This window comes from Physeter macrocephalus, chromosome 7 (assembly GCF_002837175.3).
Source record: "Physeter macrocephalus isolate SW-GA chromosome 7, ASM283717v5, whole genome shotgun sequence".
In the NCBI taxonomy this organism is placed as follows: Eukaryota; Metazoa; Chordata; class Mammalia; order Artiodactyla; family Physeteridae; genus Physeter; species Physeter macrocephalus.
The window spans coordinates 7083992-7106232 of record NC_041220.1 but is presented as its reverse complement, the minus strand read 5'-3'; the positions used below and the strand labels follow the sequence as shown (position 1 = coordinate 7106232).

At 41.3% G+C, this 22241-nt stretch overlaps 1 protein-coding gene across 1 annotated transcript in view; it reads left to right on the top strand.

Annotated features, from left to right (window-relative positions):
• The window catches only part of MARCHF1 (membrane associated ring-CH-type finger 1), a 544235-nt gene that overhangs the window by 485832 nt on the left and 36162 nt on the right, over window positions 1-22241 (top strand). The window contains exon 6 of the mRNA XM_055085795.1: window positions 3855-4035. Coding sequence (XP_054941770.1) covers window positions 3855-4035 — 181 coding nt within the window. The remainder of the gene's footprint in view (window positions 1-3854; window positions 4036-22241) is intronic.

Here is a 22241-nt window from a genome sequence, read left to right as displayed (position 1 = left end):
GTAGGGAAATGAGGGGATAGAGAAAGGGAAAAAAATGGCATGGAATATGGGAAAAGAGTTGCAGTGCTGTCTGAAGGTTACAGGGATGACTGCCTTTAAGAGTCCCATGTTGTAGATGTGCTTCGATGCCAAAGCTAGTAGTCATGGCAACCAAGCAAGGCCCTCGGGGATCCTGACACACTCTGCAGGCTGTCTCCCATCTCCTGCCAAGTGTTACCACATTCTTCCAGATTCTTAATACCTGTATGTTTGTAATCGTTGCCCAAATGGTGTCCCTGCCTTCAGGTTCTCTTCTCTTCCTCTCAAGTCACCCTCCATGCAGATGCTAGTGTCTGATTTTCTTTGCATGTAGCAAGAACTAAGAAAACGTGAATGAATTAAATAATGAATGAATGAAAATAATTCTAAAGTTACATAATCACTATGGCCCTCACAAAGTTTTTTTTAAGTGATGAATTATTTTTTAAAAAAAACTTATGCATAAGAAAAAAATACTATTCTACCTGAGCCAAGAAGCCTTGGCAAGGGATGGGGACTGGGGGTGGCAGTGGAGGTCATTTTCAGATCTATGAGACTGAAAAAAAAAGCCAACTTTTCTTAAAACTCAAACATTAAGGGGGGACTTGAAGCTGCAAACACACGCACACACACACATTTTCTAAAATTTAATTTGCTCAATAGCATTTTGTGCTCCACTCTTTACGGAAGACTAGAAATTATATGGAAGTAGATGTTTATTCACATCATAAATGGTGAAAGCCTAACACATGGTGGTTGGACTGTAAGCAGCCAGTTAAAATACTAAAATGCCAATAATATCTGTGAATTCAGCTTGTTCCTGCCGCTAGGTGACAGACACCAATGTAGATCATCAATGATTTTTTAAAAATCACTTAATTCCCAAGTCTCGATTTCCCATAAGGTAAAAATGCATCAAAATTATGATTATTTTACAACGCATTTTTATTTTATTATTGAAATCATTTTCTCTACACAATTATTCTGTTGGAAAAAAGCATGTTTATATTTTTATTACTATGCTTTCATTTATAATTTAGCAATTATGGTTTGTGTGAAGTATATCAATTTAAGAATTGTTTAATTCTTCCTGTAATTGCTCTGTCACTTTATTTTCATTTCTAGCAGATATTTGAAGTTGATATTTAGCTTTTAAATTCATTTAGAACAATCTCAACATAGTTTGAAAAAGTCGCTTAGGAGCCAACCTGAGTTGGATAATTTAGAAAAAATTCAAAATGCTAAAATCACATAAAAAGAAATCTTGTGAAATGGAAATGAAAATGAACGAAGCTTTTGATTTTTCCTATGGGAAATAATCTTAACTCTATGAAAAAATGATATTGCCAGTGATGCTTCAGGTGACAGTTTCAGGAGAAGTTCTTTAAAAAGAATCTGTAAGATATAAGAAGTCTTGACTACAAGCAGAGAACGGTTCTGGTCAGTCTGAACGCAGTAATCAGCGAGGTCCCTGTTTACATCTGCTTATGGTGAATTACTTCTTCAAGTTAGTAAAAAATCAGAGCCTCAGAATCATCTTGGCAGCTGTGCAGCACTTGACCCCCTTTGTGGTGACGAATTATGAGATGGCATTAACTGCAAATTTTTCTTTTTCAAATAAGAAACTTTACCCCCTGTCCCTGCAGACTGTTATGGATCAGCGGGCTTCAGTGGTGGGTCGGGAGGGGCTTTCGTTTTTATTGTGTGCTTCTCTCTGGAACCTTTACTTCAACTTTTGTTCCTTGCAGAATTTGGGGTGATTTATTTTGTGAACCTTGTTTTCATCATTGTTGATAACAGTCAGACATTGTCTTTAACTCAGGATCACCATGTTTAAGACATGTGTTTTCTGTAAAGAGCCAGAGAGTGAAGATGATAGTTTTTGTGGCCACATGGCCTCTGCATCAACTCTCAGGTCTACAGTTAAAGTGGAACACAGCTCTAAATAATACATAAACAAACGTGTGTGGGTGTGGTCCAATAAAACTTTACTTACCAAAACATGCATCAGGAAGAAACGGGTCGCGGTGTGCTGGCCCCTGATCTAAGGGAGTATCTTTGCGTGGGATCAGGTAGAGAAGAGGTTCAAAGGACTTCAGAAATCTCAGCCGCTCATGATGTATAACTCGTTAGGTTTCAGTGACTCAAAAAAATAAATATTACAATAAAATGATGTGCTATAGAAACCCAGATTTGCTTTCACTGGTTGCTTTTATAATAAGTCACAGTTTGTTGACTGAACAATTCCTTTAGCCAACAAGCATCTACTGACCAACAGTCTATCGGCAACAGGTATGCTATAAAGCGTACTTAAGCCCTGATCCTAAGACCTACACGTTTGGAGAGAGGACATATCTCGGGCTTTCATATTAAAGAACAGGCTCTGAGATGATTTTTAGTTTTTCCCCACCACACCAGCCTTTGACATGTGCTGCAACATCCAACACTGATACCTCCTAACTCTGTCCAGGGGAAGGCAGACGCTGATTTTGAACTTTCCTGTGTTCTCATCCTATCACTCCACCCAAAGAATTTTTGAAGTCAGTGTTCCTCTTGGCCTACTTTATCTTTACTTAAGAAAAAGAGATCCAAGATACTAGTGTACTGTGTCATACTTCTTTATTTTGAGGTTAGGGGAGGGTTGGGTTTCAATTCCTGTATCTTATTGCAGTAACGATCTGACCAACCATCACATCTCCCCTGGGAGACAGCTGAGCTAGATAAATATATTTTAAAATCCACTCTTTAAAACATGCTTCCGGAGAAGAGGGATGAAAGGAAAGGGCAGTAGCAGCAATTCAAACATTCTTCCAGGCTACCACTGTGATTCTGCTCCGAAAAATTACTGTGCAGGTGTTTGGGGAAGATTCCATTCATATTTCTAACAGAGTTCAAGCAATATTTCTAAGCAAATTTAGTAACAACTGCTAACAGCTGGTTATATAATAAGAATTATTGAAGTTCTAAGGTTTGAATTTGTGACCTGGTGGTATAAACACTTATCCAGTGAGGAAAACAAATTAGTTTTTTAAATTTGAAGAGGAGAATAATGAAGATTTCATACACTGTGAATCTATGACACTAGAAGTCAGAGTAATTCAGTAAACTACTTGAACTAGGAATTCCTTGGAAGACGTAGTAATTAACATTTTAAAACAGTAGGATTTACTGTACTTGAACCTTCTGTAACCAGTAACTTTTGTGACGATGATTATTGACAGTTTAGGCCTTTCGTTTTGACTAAATATGTGTGCATCTTCCTAGGAAAATCTTCGTAATATTTCCAAGTTGAGACTTTCTATGTTCACTTTACTCCATAGTAGCATGTTAAAATGTTTCAGAATTCTTCCACATTGGTAAGATACCATATGTGGTCAAGTATACGCCCCATAAAAGTACCATCAAAGTAAAACATTGAAGTTACCCGGTTCCAGCATGCCTTAGAATACTAAGTTGTAACTTTTGTATATGAAAAAGCAAGCTTGTGCCTATGGACACTGACTTTTTTTGTTTTTTTCTGACTTTTAATAGATGAAGGTGGGGACATAGCTCAATAGCTGTGCTGTTAGCATTGACTTCTGTGTAGGAATGGTCGCACATTTTTGACGTATTGGTGTCTAATGCCTTTGAACATGACTTAAGAGTCCAGCAATGACTACGCAAGGGAAAGGAAATGAGTATCGGCCATAGAGTCAGCTCTAGCATTAAGCTGAAGTGCAACGTCCATGGGTCTGAATGTGAGGTTGCAGTTTCTAATCTAGCCTGGGATGCGCGGGAGGAGGATGCCGTGTGCTCCCCGAGGGAGGGATCTCACCCGGCTGCTGTGTCCTCCCCAGGATCTGTCACTGCGAAGGGGATGAGGAGAGTCCGCTCATCACGCCCTGCCGCTGCACGGGCACCCTGCGCTTCGTGCACCAGGCCTGCCTCCACCAGTGGATCAAAAGCTCTGACACGCGCTGCTGTGAGCTGTGCAAGTACGACTTCATCATGGAGACCAAGCTCAAGCCCCTCCGCAAGGTAGGGTGTCGCTGGGACTGGTGTGAGAGAGACAGCCGACAAAGCAGGCATTTTGTTCATTGAAGTATAGTTGACTTCGGTAAAAATGTACAAGGTAGTGTTAGTTTCAGGTGTACAGTAAAGTGATTCAGTTACACATACATATGAAAAACCCATTTCTTTCCGCAAGAAGATTTTGCTAACATGCTAGTATCCGCTAAGAATACACATCTTGGGTTGGGCTCAATATGTAAAATGCAGCCAAGTGTTTGCAGATAATCCTCCCTACTTCTGTTTTAGGGTCTAGGGCCTCTGATTTTTGTTTCACTCTTCAGAGGCAGAGAAAAGCACGTACATGTGTGTGTGCGTGTGTATGTGTGTGTGTGCATGTGTGCATATGTGTGTGTGTGCGCAAAATATACCCGTGGGTCAGTGTAACTGAATTGATGAGAGCTGTGAGAACATTGTATTGATACCTAGTGAAGGCAGTTCCCGAGAAGGTTAGATAATAGATCCCATAGATTAAACAATATGAGCTCACCTAATTTCTTGAAAGCCAGGCATTAGGTAATGGAAGAGAATGATGTCTTCTACAAGGCGTGGACTCTTTTTTGTGTTTGCCTCTATCTGGGGATTTAGTTGGATAGTTTATGTATTATTTTTATTTTTTCATGTATTATTTTTCCATATTGTGCATCAAGCTGCAAGAGGGAGGTAAGTATTTTTATCTATAAATTTAACCTTCAAATTTCTCATTTGTGTTATATTTTTCTAAAGAATGAAGGTAAGAATTGAGTTAAATATAAAGTTAGCATCTAAATCAATGCTGGCAGAGGATAGCTTGTAAAGAATGCAGACGAAGACAATGAACTTTATATACTTCATACATGATAGCTGGGACCCTGGATTTTAGCATGTAAACTTATCTTTTAGCCTAACTGAAGCCTTCCGTATACGGATGCCTCAATTTCCAAAGGAGAGTATGGAGACTGCAACTTAAATAATGAATCTGCCTAGGGCTGCTTTTTCATTTAAATTTCATGCAAAGAAAAAGGGGATTAAGGTGATGAGTTCCAGGATGAGCAGAGATGTCAAGCAAACAGGAATATTCCAATAGACGTCTGATTGGTGGTTGGCCATTGCAAATCTTCATGAATTCTGTAAATTACAGAGAGGGAGAACAACGGTCCCTGCTTTCGTGATAGCCTTGATTTTAAAAATCTGCCGGTGGTTTATAGATGTCAAAACTGGTGCGTAAAACACCTTTGACTTAACGGATTTTTTTAACACGTGGGGTGACCTGAGTGCCAAAAGGTGACACTCTGATCCTCCAAGTCCCAAAGCAGTCGATGCCAGAAATAGAAATGGACCCTACCGCCTTGCCCTTTGCTCTGTGCCCTGAAGAATGCTGTGTGCTCTCTGGAGCCGCTATGTAGCGGCGACACATTGTGCTCTGTGATTCTGTAAATTTCTCTTCTTACCCCTCAGGGAAGTACCAGTTGTTTCATAACATCTGTATAGTTCTCCATTTTTTTCAACCTACATCTGTATAAAATTTTCATTTCAACTTTTCAGACATAGTATTTCAATATGGGACCAACAATCTAGGATAATAAAATATTCTAATTTTCTCTTCTTCATACTGTGTGCCCCTCCCCCATTTTTGTATCATAAACAGTACATGATGCTGTATGGACCTTGGAAAGTCTTCTACCTTTGGCTTTTCTAGAAGCGCCCCTGACATACAGCTTTGATCCTTTCTTAGTATTCCATTCCCAATAAGTTACAGTCCTTTCAAGAGACCTTTTTTTTCCTCAACCAACCTGTTTACAAACCAGAGAAAGAGTACGAATACATCTATCTTTTTAATCTTAAACTCAGCCATAAAAAGGAACAAAATTGTGCCATTTGCAGAGACGTGGATAGACCTAGAGACTGTCATACAGAGTGAAGTAAGTCGAAAAGATAAAAACGAATATCGTATAATATCGCTTATATGTGGAGTCTAGAAAAATGGCACAGATGAACTTATTTGCAAAGCAGAAATAGAGACACAGACGTAGAGAACAAACTTATGGATACCAAGGGGGGAAGGGGGGTGAGAGATTGTGATTGACACATATATACACAGCTATGTATAAAATAGATAACCAATGAGAACCTACTGTACAGCACAGGGAACTCTACCCAATCCTCTGTCATGACCTAAATGGGAAGGAAATCCAAAAAAGAGGGGATATATGTACACGTATAACTAATTCACTTTGCTGCACAGCAGAAACTAACACAACACTGTAAAGCAACTCTACTCCAATAAAAATTTGAAAAAATATATATTGCAGCAACCTAGTGGGCACATCCTATCTGTTGATTAATGAAATACCCTAGTTTCTTTTCACAGACGTTTCCTCTGATTGGTCATAAGTATTGACGAAGGGCAGCATGTCAACAGCCTTCATTTTGAATAGCATATATACCTACAGAGGATGTCAGGATCTATTCCAGAGGCTGCTTGCCAACAGCCCACAGATGTGTTTTACTTGACCCACAGGGCTGAAAATTTGGATCTGTGATTATTTCATGTAAAAGCCCACACATCTGTATTTGTTTGAAAACCACTGTATCTGGCTTGACAGGAACCACATTTCCCTAAGAACAACCAGTGCAGCTGCGGGGGGCTGGCCCCTTTGTAAAGCTGTTTGCCCTCAAGGGCCCTGCATTTCTCAGTCCTCCCTCTTCTGATCCTGAGAGATCTCCTCTCATTTGAGCATGAGATCTCAGTGATCTCTGAGCATCAGATCTCTCTGTGGCTCTGGTGTACAGATCTGAATTTTCAGCTCCTGGTCTAACATGGTCTAGCACGGTCCTAGACATAGGAAACACACATGCTATTCCCACCTCTATGATTTATGGGCTTTAAAAACCTAGAAAAAGGATTCCACACTTTCACTTTCTCCCTTAAAATTATGGGGCCCTGTGATAATACTTCAACGGCAGTATCTGAAATGACTTCTCAGATTTTGAAGTGATGTGAACTGTACAGACATGAGGCATATTTACCCGGTTCTGGATGGTTTATTTCCATGGCACTGAGATGCATCCAGTTTTCTTTTGGTGGTTTTCAAGTGGTCATTAAGAATGACAGGTATAGCATTTAATTAGAATATATTCAAAGTACATCTAATTAATTGCTTTCAACTCAGTAATTCGATTACAGTTTATAACATTCTAAAGACCAACCACATGAGACAATTAATTTAGGTAATGATTCTGAATTTCTATCATTAGCCAATGGAGGCAGGAGATTCTGTGGAGATGAAATGGTTTCTTGAAGTAGAAAGGTACAAATCTTCATAGTCTGACAAACCTTGGGGCTTAATAGCCTCTAAAGATATCAGTGAAAGCTTACTTCATTAATTGCTACTATTACTACACCAAAATCTAAGTTAGTGAATTCATCGAGGCATCCTAATGTTTCCAGAAGAAAATCTTTAACGTCTAAATAAAAGCAGGGCCTTATTTGAGAAAAAGCAATTTTCATCACCTTTAAGTCAGTGGCTCAGCTACTTTTATAACACTCAATAGACGTCTCATTCATCTACTGAGTTACCAAGAATCAGAAATAATTCTCAGGGCCCAGAAAAGTCATAAATAGAGAAAGCGCAGCAACGCCTAAGTGCAGTCTGGAGCTGCGTGCAATCTCAGTTAGGACGAGGCAACGAATCTGTTCTGAAGCTGAAGAACTGATGCGGCTCAGATCTGAATCTCACTCCTGAACGGGAGAAACCAGCTACTGGATAGAAAGCTAAGCTTACGAGGACAGAGAATACTCCTGACGCTGTGTCCTTCCCGAAGAGACTTCTCTACGTGGTTTTCCATTTGCAAACTATTTGACAAATAGATAATACAAGATATGCAAATCCATGCATCCATTCCTTGTCTCATTTCTACAAATAAAATGAGGCAGTGAATCAAATTCAGTTACGTTTGCTTTAGTAGCAATTAGGTCAAACCACATGCACTTGTCATTTTTATAGATCAGAAACAGTTGAAGATTGGGAAGTCCATACATGTAAGTTCTGTAGAACTTATTATGCTAAATAAAAAGGAATAATCATTTTGATGTTTTAAAATTTATTTTATTGGAGGATAGTTGATTTACAACGTTGCGTTAATTTTTGCTGTTCAGCAAAATAATTCAGCTATACATATATATACATGCTTATTCACATTCTTTTCCATTATGGTTTATCACAGGATATTGAGTGTAGTTCCCTGTGCAATACAGCATTTTTATGTTTCTGCATTTCCACCATAGTGACTCACAGCGCTTTAGTTGAAATACCTATTTTTAGAAAATAAAGAACTGTATTTAACAACTACCGTGTTATTTTTTTCCTTTGCTTAATTTGAGGTAGCATCCATCTTTCAGAGTAGCCAAGAGCCAATACAAGTTAGCACAGCAGGTCAGCCACCCCAGGGGTGTTACTGATTCTCTGCTGAGCTGGAGCTCTTGCAGTTTGCAGCCTTAACGTTGGACCAGGCAGGATGCAGTCAGATTCCTAGCCAGCAGCTTCTAGCACCGTGTTGAATAATCATGCATAATAGTACAGAAAGGAAACTCAAAATGCATCCTTTACTTATCGTTATGGGTGATATGCCATTTCACGAATGCAGCCACCACAGAGTGAATTTTCTACTCTGCGCCAGGCATTCGGAACGTATCTCTCAATTAACTTCATCTCATTACAGCCCCATTGTGTGTAGGCACGTGAAGCCCATTTTACAGAGGAGCAAATGAGCCACTTGCTGTCTCACACCCCGAGATTCCTGATTCCCTAGCATGTGCTCGCTGCGTGGCATCTCACTGCCACAAGCACTGGGAACGTGGCCCTTTAAGCATCAAAACTTCAGTTTTCACTTAAACTATCTAGTGGAAATCTTTCAAATTAAAACTTCCTAAAATAAAAATTTTCTAAAACCTTCCTTTTTAATTTTTTTTTTACTTGAAGTATAGTTGATTTACAATGTTGTGTTAGTTTCAGGTGCACGGCAAAGTGATTCGGTTATGTATATATATATATAAAACGTTTTCAGATTCTTTTCCCTTTTAGGTTATAACAAAATATTGAGTATGAGTCCCTGTGCTACCCAGTAGGTCCTTGTTGATTATCTGTTTTATATACAGTAGTGTGTATCTGTTAATCCCAAACTCCTAATCTATCCCTCCCCCTTTCCCCTTTGGTAACGATAGTTTGTAAAACCTTCTTTTTTAAACGTGCTTGTTTCACCCAATATATTTTCCTAATACTTAGTTACATCATTATATAAACATCAATTACTTTACAGGCTGAAAACATTAACAGCCTCGGCCGTTTATCTTCACTCCGATTTGCCAGCCTACTGTGCTTTGAAAGCCCTTCTATCTGCTTTTTGTTGTTTCTCTTTCTTCCTGCTCTCAGAGCATGTGCTTCACTCCCCTACTCCTCCAGTAGCCCTTATTCAACATATTACATAGCTACTGCCTTTTCGCTTTAAACAACAAAAACAACAAAATCAAAATTATAGACTGGGGGCTATAAAAGGTTGACGTCAGTTCTAGATGAACTTCTGCACGATTCTCTTGGATCATTGGCAAGGGTTCTAGCAAGCGCGTCGTGCTGACATCGGTCTAGTGTTCTTGGAGTTCTCCATAGCATCCTTCTTAATTCTCAGTTTTACTCAAATTACTTGGGATTACATGATAAGAAAGCCCTCCGCAAATGAACTTTTGATGTCTCCAGGCTGTTCCCTTATAGTCAGAGCCCAGTTCTTGGGAGCAGGTTTGCTGTTTCATTTCTTCACAGACATGTGAGCCTGGAAGCAATGAAAATCTCTGCCCTAGTACAGGGCCAGACAAAGCTTCCTTTATATATACTTCTTGCAGAACGTCCATACTCATAATTTGCGGTGCATGCTCGTTCAACCCTCTTCTTGCTGAGTTTCAGTTTCATTATTATATGAGCCCTCAGTGATTTAGAGTACTCTTAGGGAGTGATTCTGTTTTCAGACCCACAGTCTCCAAATGATCCAGGAAGTTTTCCACACAGATTTCTCACTGTCCAGTGGTGGCGTTGTCTCCAGCCCGGCACCTCCCTTACCTTCCAAGGGCTTTATTCTGTGAGATGGAGGGGCCAGCAGGCTCCTAACTGCTTGCTGTGGGAAGGGAGAGAGTGCGTAAACCACCAGATAACAAAAAGAAGATCAGTAAAAGAGAAGTAGTAGTTCAATTCAATTGGAGCATTATCTTCTCTACGAAAACATTTTTCTTGGTTTTTGTTGTTGTTATTTGTTTTATTGCCTTTTACCCTCATGCTCTCGATTGAACTACAATTGATATTTCGATTAAAATAATATTCCAGGGTGAGTAGATAACAATCCCAACATGTCTGTGTCAGATAATCACGAGATGGAAAATACAAGCATCGCGCATAGTTCTCTAATAGGTACCTGGGAATTATCACATGGCCTCATCCTTTTGTCTCTTGAGGAAACCCTCGTAGGTCAATTAGTCTGTAAAATTTCAAAAACAAAAAAACAACTGTGTAGTCAACTGGGCTCAATAATATAGAATCATTGGTTCAAAACAGAAATAGTCTTCTCTGGGGAGCAGATCTTCTTCTTTTGTGAAGCTTGCATCCATAAATAGGCCTCCCCCCTAGGCAGAGTGGACCCCACAGCCGCAGCCGGCTGTGTTCTGAATGGCTGTTCCGAAAAGGTGCCAATGAGCCCAGTTCACTCATTCACTCAACTCCCGGGAGGATCTACCAGGTCTCAGTGGTGCTTAGTAGAGAACCAGATAGAAGACCCCTGCTCTCAGAGGGCCTAGAGTCCCCTGCAAGAAGGATGGAGAAGGATGAATAACTTACAATCAGGTGTAATAAATTTGAACAGCATGGTAGTTGGTGGGTAGTGGTGTGGGACTCAAGAATTTTCTGTGGGAATGGGAACGGTCATTCAGAGAGAGCAAGCCGCCGTATATTTGGTCTTTACTGTGAGACCATCATGTCAAGAGGGTTTTCTTTTTTGCAGTAACTATAGACACATAGCAAAGTGTCTCTTCTCTTTTGTTCTCCACGCTTCCCATAACCCGGGGTAATCAGGAAGGGATTAGTTACCAGCTGGACCTCTGGGAAAACAGAGCAGGGTTTGCTAGGTCTCCCAAAGGCGACGTAAGTAAACTGTCCCTGAATGATCATTGTTGACTGGAACATTCCTCTTCAGTGCTTCCTATTAGAAGTCCCAACTGTATACTAATTTAGTGCAGTTTCTCTCTTTGAACATTATCCCTTGAAGACCATAACTTCACTGGGTGTGTTAGAACGTTACCTGGTGTTAGTAGTCTAGATATGAAAAGAAACACTTAACTTACATTATATTCTTTACTGAAGTCTGTAACTGGACACAGTGCCCCCTGCTTGGGAGAATCTATTTTTCTTTTGCCAAGGATAAGGGACACACAGAATGGAACTTCTTTCATATACTGTGTATTTTGATATTTGAAATGTAAACTATGGTTAAAATGATGGAGTCAGTGTTGCAGTGATCCATATGGAAAGCATGAAAGCATCAAATTAGAATGTGCAAAAGCAGATGCACATCTGCGCGCGCGCGCACACACACGCACACGCACACACACACGCACGCACGCGCACACACACGCGCACGCACACGCGCACGCACGCGCGCACGCACGCGCACACGCACACACGCACACACAGTTACAAATAAAGCTTTCCCCAAAGCATCATCTTATGACTGAGGATTTTTTATGGGAAAAAGGTATGTATATATTTTGTTAACATCTTTATTGGAGTAGAATTGCTTTACAATGGTGTGTTACTTTCTGCTTTATAACAAAGTGAATCAGCTACACGTATACATATATCCCCATATCCTCTCCCTCTTGCGTCTCCCTCCCTCCCACCCTCACTATCCCACCCCTCTAGGTGGTCACAGAGCACCGAGCCGATCTCCCTGTGCTATGCGGCTGCTTCCCACTAGCTGTCTATTTTACATTTGGTAGTGTATATATGTCCATGCCACTCTCTCACTTCGTCCCAGCTTACCCTTCCCCCTCCCCATGTCCTCAAGTCCATTCTCTACATCTGCATCTTTATTCCCGTCTTGCCCCTAGGTTCTTCATGACCTTTTTTTTTTTTTTAGATTCCATATATGTGTTAGCATACGGTATTTGTTTTTCTCGGAAAGAGGTATATTTATATTTGTCTTTCACTTTCATTTTTTCTTAAGACGGTGGAATGATTATCAAATTACTTTCATATTTAAATTTTCCTCCAGCTAAACATTTTTCTCTCTTGGCTGGGATTTTTTTCTTAACTCATTGCTCAAATCTCGGCATAAAGCATAAAAAATTTTCCCTAAGTTTTTGGTTTAATATTTTGAAACATAAGGGCACTGGGAATCAACATGGCCTTTTGAAAAACTATTTAAACCAAGTCAAATTCCTTTTCTATTGGATTGACAAGTAAGAGGGAAACGAGGGAGACTTCGCTATGATCTATCTGGGCGGACGGTGTCGAGCCCCCCCAGTCCGTCAACATGCGTGTGTGATGCTATGAACATTATCATGAGGTCACTGGCTGCAAGATTGCCCTCTGAAAGAGGACCAGCCCCTCACGGGCCAGCTTCCTTCCAGTTCTCTACTCTTCTCTCCCCGGCACCATCACGTGGCTCCTCTTTCTTGCTTCCCACGTAGATACACCACAGCCTCATCCTACCAGCGCTATCACCGTGCATACGAACACTCTGCCCCAAATTAGGCTGCTTTACCCCGGCCACGTATGGCAGGACCTGCCCCTGTGAAACGTGCAGCGTGAAACGTTATAACAAGTGGGGAAAGTGGGTGAGGAGGCAGAGAGGTTGGGCAGTCCGTACCCCGTTCTCTTTCCCGTTCTCTCTGAGAGGCGAGCTCTTCTCCCCTAAGGGAGGTCCCTCCACACGGAGACCTGAAGCAAGGGGAGGGGGAAGACCTGGAAGACACCAGCGCCTCCGTCCTAGGGATCTTCCTCCGGGGACCTCGCTCTCCACTCCAAACACACAGACCCCCACAGTCAGGAATGAGTCACGCGTTTAAATCCTCTTTTAACTGAAATGTACAGAGAGGAGTCACAGTAAATTTAAAAAGACAAATAATCCGTTCAAATAGTAAAGGAAAGAGCTACAAGTCAGAAGATCAGATTTTTTTAAAATATGTGATTCTTTTTTTTAAGACTTACTTACTACTTATCGATTTATTTTATTTATTTTTGGCCGCGTTGGGTCTTAGTTGTGGCGCGTGGGGCTCTTCGTCGTGGTGTGCGGGCTTCTCTCTAGTTGTGGAGTGCGGGTTTTCTCTAGTTGTGGCGCGAAGGCTTCAGGGCGTGTGGGCTCTGTAGTTCGTGGCATGTGGCCTCTAGTTCAGGTGCGGGAGCTCAGTAGTTGTGGCACATGGGGCTTAGTTGCCCCGCGGCATGCGGCATCTTTTAGTTCCCTGACCAGGGATCGAACCGGTGTCCCCTGCATCGTAAGGTGGATTCTTTACCACTGGACCACCAGGCAAGTCCCAGAAGATCAGATTTTAATTCTGGTTCTGAAGCTTCTTCATCTGTAAAACGAAGATTCTGGACAAGATTATCTTTTACGTTTTTTCCAACATAAAATTCTGTGATTTCACAAAAAAGCAAAGTGAGGAATCTGAAAGAGAAAGGAAGGAAGGAAGGAAGGAAAGAAGGTAGGAAGGAAGGGAGGGAGGGAGGGAGGGTCCTTGCATTAAATGAATTTTAAATGTTCAGAAGAAAAACTTCACACCTACAGTAGCTCAGGTTGTACAGGACAGGATGCTGAGTAATAGAGTCCAAGTTCAAGTCCTGAAGAAGTAATGTGTGTGCTTTCTCAATCTTGTTACCCTTTAGAGCAAACCATGGTGGGAAAAACAAGGCACAACTCTCTCCACATTCTAAAAAGAAAGCCCGTGAAAAGCATGATTAAAGGAAGACAGGGAAGAAGAAAGGGAGAGGGTAGAGGAGAAAGAAAGAAGCAGAAAGAGGAAAAGGGAGTGTATAGGGCGGCTGAGTACCCGAGGCGTCCTGGGAGGTGACTGGGAGCTAGAGGGTCCAGGCCACACTCTTTTTTCTTATAAGTTGTAAACAGGTCGTTAAAAGCTAAAAAAAAGTCAAGCAAATTCAAATGGTTCTTGACAGCAAGCTTCCGCTACATGGAAGACTCCTGGCCCTAAGAAAAGAGGCAGGCTGGGCTGAAAGTCATCTTCTCTTTGCACAACCAAGAAAACCAATGTAGACTGAAGGGTTAGCTGAGTCTAAGAAAGATTCTGTTTTCTTGAAGGCTAGTGTTTCTGTAAACGTAGAGCCAGTTTAATGCAAAAGTTGATATTTTAATGAAGTATTTCTACCAATAAGCAAAGCTAACAAATTTTTGAGCTGGATCTTTTCTGCCTCCAGGAAATGACTTATCTCCCAAGAGACTGATAATCTCCTACTAGCCTCTGCATAAATAAGACCACACCATAGATAAGGGCCAACTGTGTCTGAAGGACCACACTGAGAGGGTTCCAGAAATGCCCAGGCCTGATTCACTACTTCCACTTTCACTCAGTCAGTCAACAAACATTTACTGAGCATCTACTATGTGCCAGTCACTGTCCCTGGTAGTAAGATTATAGTGATGAACAGGCAAAGTCCTCTGATCTCAGAGAATTTACATTCTTGTGAAGCAGGGATGAAGGCTGAGAGTTTGGAAATGAGTTAGTCAAAATATTTTGAAGTAGACTTAAAATCTACATGGGAGATATTTTTAGTAACTCTGGGCAGGGTTAATAGAATTCCAGCTATTACATTATAATCAAAAGGAAGTTTATGGGACGTTTTAGGTATTGTGAATGCTCAATTTCACAACTACCTCTCTGTTCCATTAGCAGAACAATTTAATAAAGAAAATTAAATGAACAGGTTGTTGAGTGAGTGAGGAACCAAAGCTGGGAAGATAGACAAAGACAGCCCTGCCCAAGTTGGCTGAGAAAAATTACCCCATGTCTGTGGAAAGCTGCTCAGTCCCACAGGGAATTCACTTTCTATTGAGAGCCAGGCAGGTAAGAGAAACGGATGAAGCAGCCTGGTTTTAGGAGGATAAGTGGCAAATAAGGCAATACCAGTCATGTGATAAGGAGTGGAAGAGACTGTGGCACTCTGAAATAGACACGCCTACTCTAAAGAGAGCAATGAACAGTAGTTGATTGTTACCAAATCAACTGCTTTTCCAGATGAAGCCGCACTTCTAGATTTAGCTCAATCTCTTCGGATTTTTAAAAAACAATCGTAACGAATCAAACTCAAACTCTATTCGGACAAAGCAAAACAGATCTGAAGGCTAGATTCAGCCACCAGACCAAGAGTCTATGACCTCTGCAGGGTAGAAATGCCTATCTATCTTGGCAAATATCTCCCCAATGGAGCAGAGCATATGATGCAGTGAAAAGAACCTGGGCTGAGTGTGCAGGACAGCGAAAGTCAACCCCCACCCCCCCACCCCGTGTAGCCACCCTGTGGCTGTAGGTGCATCCTGTGACCTGAGATGGGACGTATCAAATTAAAGGAGGAAGGGTGACAATAATATTGATATCTACTTTGCCAACTTTTCAGTTTGTATTGAGGAATAAAGTGATGTAAGTACAAGTCCTTTGTCAGCAGTAAAGACCCACCAAGTGGCGGTGTTAGTATCTTCCCCGGTTTCCCATCACCCGATGGGTGCTCTAGCAAATTCACTTTTCCGTTCTTACTAAATCAGCATTTAGCATTGAATTCACTGGAAGGCTATCAAGAGAGTAGCATGCACATTGTCAAAGAACTGTTTCTAAGGCACTGGATGATTATAGGGCTACATGCATGGATTACTTTGTTCAGTGATTCGGGGTGTTTAGTCATTTGCATAAGAGTTACGTTGGTTTAAGTTTGCAACTTAGTTTATCTATAAAGAATTTGCTGAGCAAATTAAGAATGTAAGCAAGGTGAAGGCAGGAAAATCATTAACATACGGAGAACTTTTAAGGAGTTCATAAGAGTGTTCAAGAAAATAATTAGCCTTGCCTGGCATATTTGACCAAAATTTATTTTGTGTTTACTTTCTAAAGGGTGACTGCTAAGTGTTCATTTGCATATGAACACCTGACGTAGTTGTTAATCATTTTTATTGATGCACTGAAATATTTCTTTTAGAAACTTCTGGTACAGAGTAACCCAATAGCGTGGTTATTTTTATTTTTTTCTACCCGACTGTGTAACGATTAGGCCTTGAGCTCCGGAGTCAGCCTGCCAGTGTTTGCACCTTGAAGGAGTCATTGTAGCTCTAGAGCTTTGGGCAAGTTACTCACTTTCTCCATGCCTGTATTTCCTCGTGTGTAAAATGGAGATAATAAAAGCGTGTACCACCCGATATGGTTGTTAGGCGGTCTGAATGAGATAATACATGAAAAGCACTCAGCACTGCATCTGGAACATGATGAGAATAAATATTAACTATTAGTATATGTAAATTTTAAGTGACTTTAATTTCAACTTCTCAGCTTTGTTTATGGTCCTAGAATTTTTAAGTAAGAAGTGTCTTTTGAAATTGTAACTGGTTTCCAAAGCTGTTTAAAGCAGTAGAACTCCCCTCCTTTTTTAATGTAATTCTATTTAGAATTCAAAAATATGAAAGAGGTAAGAGGACACAGGGTAAACGGAGACACGACGGCGTGACACGGGAGCGGCCCCCTGATTGACAGTGGCATTTCCCAGGGGTCAGCAAAGCCATGGCACGCTCGCTGAAGCCACACAGCCTAGCCTGGAACAGCTTCGGGTGCAGGAAGGTGGGTTCCAAAAGATCACAGACACAGATTGGGTGCCTGACTTCAACCCCTGGCTTTGATGAGCTAGTACCAATGATTTGGTTCAAGAACCAGGGTGTCAAGTAGAAGAAACAGCCGTGGAAAGAGTCAGCAACAGGCTTTGCCAGGAGCATCAAACTGTACCATTTCAGGGAAGGGGAGACCCCGTACCCACCACGGCTGCAAACAGTTGTCCTGGGGGTCGCGATGCTCCTGCACCTGATTGACCTGAGCCTCTGGCACTGAGCCACGCTGAGCAGAGGGGCCTCCTCTCGGCATTCATAGTGGAGTCCTCAGCGTTATGATGCCCGAGAAACACGTCTGGAGTCTCTGGTCTTTCTTGGGCACAGTTCCCTGAGACATTCGTAGACCAATTTGTACAACTGTTTGCCTTACCTGGGGAAGATGATCCCAACAGCCTAGATACGTATCTCTTCCTGTGGGTGCCCTGGCAGGGGAAGGCTGGCCGGCACTGCTCCTCTTCTGCCTTAGACACACCGTTCTTGAAGAAGGTCTGTGTCCAAGCCCTGACGTCACCAGGCATTCCGGATACCTTTAATGGGTGGACTTGGGTTGAAGGAGACCAAGCTCAGGGATTAATCTGTTTCTGTAAGAAAAATAACCACCCACCTTTCCTCACAGCCTGCATCTTCTGTCCGCCCTTTGGGCATCTCCTCGTCCAAATTTCTGAATCACAGAGAGTTGTCAGGTGACTTTGAGGAAACAGCAGAAATTAGCCTCCCAACCTACCCCTTGAGTTTAGCTCAAAGAACAGTCCAACCAAAGTCATGACAACTGAAGAATTCCTGCCCCTCACGGGCCAGCATTTATCAACATTTTGATGTTTGTGGAAATTGGAGGATGTCAGGGCCTGTAACTTACATAACACCAGTGTTATTTAAACACGTCCAGTTGGGGAGGGAAAGAATGACGCTTCCAGCATTTCTCAGGAAGCTGCCATGGCATTACTATCAGAACTTGACAAAGAAATCTTAATTGATTAAATTGTATATTTATGTTTTAGGCACCCATCAATTAAAAAAAGTAAAAAAGTTTCCCTTAGACCTCAAGTAGCTAATAAAAAGCATTCAATGAAAGACTTGAAAAAGAAAGTTGAACAAATATTCCAGAAACTACAATAAAAGGATAAAAGGAGTAAAACAATTTTTTAAGTCATAGAATAGACAAAAAGGCAGGGAAAATTATCAAAGAAATAATGCAAGAGTGCTTCTGAAAAATGAAGAGCATGATTATCCAGCACAAATGAAGAAATACTTAGCTAAGTGTTTGCTACTGTAAAACTCCGAAGACCAAGAATAAATAAAACTGAAGAGTAAATTCAGGAAGCTTTCAAAAGGCTTCTAATGAATTCCATTGTAATCAGAATTATGGTGATAAAGAGGTGGCTTAGTAAGCGTTGGCATATTCTAAAGGAATATTCAACCACAATTTTAATACTTAGCAAATATACCAACAAAATGTAAGAGTAGGATACAGATTTTCAGACAATGTGCAAGGATTCTAAAAATTTATGGTGATAATTATTGCCATAATTTGGTGATAAAGAGGTGGCTTAGTAAGCGTTGGCATATTCTAAAGGAATATTCAACCACAATTTTAATACTTAGCAAATATACCAACAAAATGTAAGAGTAGGATACAGATTTTCAGACAATGTGCAAGGATTCTAAAAATTTACATCCCATGGCCTCTTAGGAAACTTTTCAAGGGAATCCTTAAGCAAAATAAGGGACTTGACATGGGAAAAAGTTAAGATTGGAAAAGCACAGGAAGCAACACAGCAGAGGAGCTAAGACGCTCTCAGAACAAGGTCTGGGCACCCAGCATTTCTAAACGATTAGAAATGCTATTAGAAAGGGACTGTCCCCGGGGAGTGTGTGGAGGAGCAGAGGAAACACGTCCAGCAAGACAGTGGCGGGTTCAGAACAGGGAACGGGATAGAAGCCTCAGGGTCAGAGGTCAGTGGAAAAATCAGTGTGGTAGGATATCTGACTTGCTTCAGAAGTAAGATTAAGGGGCTTTGGAAAGAGGCATCGAAGGATATAGAAAAAAATTCAAGTAGGTACATTTTACGCAAATAATTAAAAGGGAATTATCTTTAAAATGCAACAGCAGTTTATTAAGAAAGTGAATTATTTCTCTAGAGCAGCAGTTCTCAAACATCTTGGTCGCAAGACGCTTTTACAAATTATGGAAGCCACCAGAGAGCTTTGGTTTATGTGGTTATATCTACCAATATTTACCAGGTTAGGAACTGAGACGGAGCAACGTTCAAATATGCACTTATTAAATTATTTTAAAATAATAAGAAACATTTCATGTTAAGTACTATATTTTTGTGAAAACACTGCTCTCAAGTAACACTTGATTTCTTTAAAGAATACCATTTTATACAGTCATAATGTCTTACATTGATATAATCAAACTAGCCGTGCACTTATCCTGGGAGGATGAATATGAGTGAGCGGGGCTGTGGCTGAGCATTAAGCCCTCAACGACAATAATAAGAGATCAGTAGGTGATGAGTAATATCAGCGAGTTGTCATAACAGTAGAAGCATATTCCGGAAAATGAGGGAAGTAGATATCAGAAGCAGCACCTACTATAGCACCTCACACCAGTCAGAATGGCCTTCGTTAAAATACCTACAAACAATAAATGCTGGAGAGGGTGTGGAGAAAAGGGAACCCTCTTGCACTGTTGGTGAGAATGTAAACTGATACAGCCACTGTGGAGAACAGTATGGAGGTTCCTTAAAAAACTAAAAATAGAACTGCCATACGACCCAGCAATCCCACTACTGGGCATATACCCTGAGAAAACCGTAATTCAGAAAGACACATGGACCCCTATGTTCATAGCAGCATTGTTCATAATAGCCAAGACATGGGAACGACCTAAGTGTCCATCAACAGAAGAATGGATGAGGAAGAATATATATATATATACACACACACACACATATATGTATATATATATAATGGAATATTATTCAGCCATAAAAAGGAATGAAATAATGCCATTTGCAGCAACATGGATGGACCTAGAGATTACCATACTAAGTGAAGTCAGACAGAGAAAGACAAATATCCAGAAGAATGGATGAGGAAGAATATATATATATACACACACACACACACACACACACATATGTATATATATATAATGGAATATTATTCAGCCATAAAAAGGAATGAAATAATGCCATTTGCAGCAACATGGATGGACCTAGAGATTACCATACTAAGTGAAGTCAGACAGAGAAAGACAAATATCATATGATATCACATATGTGGAATCTAACATATGACACAAATGAACTTACCTACAAAACAGAAACAGACTCAGAGACATAGAGAACAGACTTGTGGTTGCCACGGGGGAGGGGGGCAGGGGAGGCATGGACTGGGAGGCTGCGATTAGCAGATGCAAACTATTAGCTATAGAATGGATAAACAACAAGGTCCTATTGTATAGCACAGGGAACTAATCCAATATCCTGGGATAAACCATAATGGAAAACAATATGAAAAGAATGAATATGTATAACCGAATCACTTTGCTGTACGGCAGAAATTAACACAACATTTAAAATCAACTCTACGTCAATAAAATAAGTTTTTAAAAATATGTTAAATTTGAAGAAAAAAAGAAGCAGCACCTACCACATTTAAGTGATTGCCTCTAGATAAGGGTAAAGAAGGGTGCAATGGGGCAGAGGAGGAGATTGTCATACGATGAAACTCTAGATGGTCTTTAAGATGAACTTTCCTATAGATTTATGGAAATAAATCTCGAGCAATATATCAAGTTTTGATTGTTCAGTAAGCTTCGGGAGACCATGAGATTCTGCATAACTAATAAGCTCCCAGGTAATGCCAATGTAGGACCACGCTTTCTGTAGCATGGAGTCACGTAAGGAGAAGTTATTCCTAACTTGGAACTCAAGACACCCTGATGCCATCAGAGAGAAAGCCTCACTTAGGTAACTAGACTGTCGCTTACAACTCCAAAAGTAGTCTCCAAACTTTCTTCAGGGAACAGTGTCTAGTTAAAAGTTAAAAGGACCCTGGCCTCTAAAGAAAAAAGATCGGAAATCTTGTTTACTTTGTTAGGGGCAGAAAGACACGAGACCCAAAGGCTATTACGCATCTTACACAGTTGTGTAAAATGAGGACGAGAAGGCAAGATTTCCTTCTGTGTCGTATCTGTTGCTTTTCACCAGTTGTAGGTTTTATTTAGATATGCCTACTTTCCGCTCTGAAATAGAGGGGTTTTCTTCAATGTGACCACAAAGATAGACTCATGTATTTCACCCAAAGAGTTCCCATGGGAGACTGACCCATGTGTGGTCACACTGAGTGGATCAAAGGGCAGGTGGGCCATTTATTGATACCTTGAGGAAAGAGGTCATTGGAGAAAGATGAGTCCCGTCTTCGTGGGTGAAATTCCTGTTTCCCGTAGTCCTAGAAGAGTGTTTGCATGGGAGATATATTGGTTGGGTTGTCGGCTGATTAGGTTAAAGGACTTAGCTAAGAGCACAAATTATGGCTTAATATTTGTTTGCATTCCCTATATTCTTATCTTGATTGAGAAATCCTAACGTTTAAGATGGAATCAGAAGCCGTCCAGGACTCCTTCTTTGGCCTACTTCCCAAATAACATGCCTGTCTTTCTGCCTGGTATCTGGCCAGTGAGCCATTGTTGATACTCTGCCCATTCACCTGTCACTTCTAAAGATACACCTAAAGAGCAGTGTCCCTGGCATCCTTTGGCACCCTCTAGGCTGTTCATAGGCTTGAAGGGATGGCTTTTGCCTCCAAGATACGTAAAAAGCCTCGCGGGTAACACTGGACTTTACTGTAGGGGATGGGTCCACCTATTAGGGCTTCCTGTCTATTTCTCAGGAGAAAGAAAACAAAGGCCACTTGGAACGAAAACCGTCTTAGTTCTTAGCCTCCACGCTCAGTGGCTCCCTCTGCTGGCTGCCGTGGCCCCGCGGTGTGGGAGCTGCCAGCGCCTGCCTGTTTGTACCCTCTAAACTCGCAGGCGTCTGCGCTAGTGCTTCTCACCTTTGTTACTACGGAGGCAGCCCCTCTGCTGCTAATATGTGTCCCTCTGGTCCCATTCCCTTCCATGATCCTAAAGCCAGGAAATACAAAAGGGAAGGGCAGGGCTTCCCTGGTGGCGCAGCGGTTCAGAGTCCGCCTGCCGATGCGGGGGACGCGGGTTCGCGCCCCGGTCCGGGAGGATCCCACGTGCCGCGGAGCGGCTGGGCCCGTGAGCC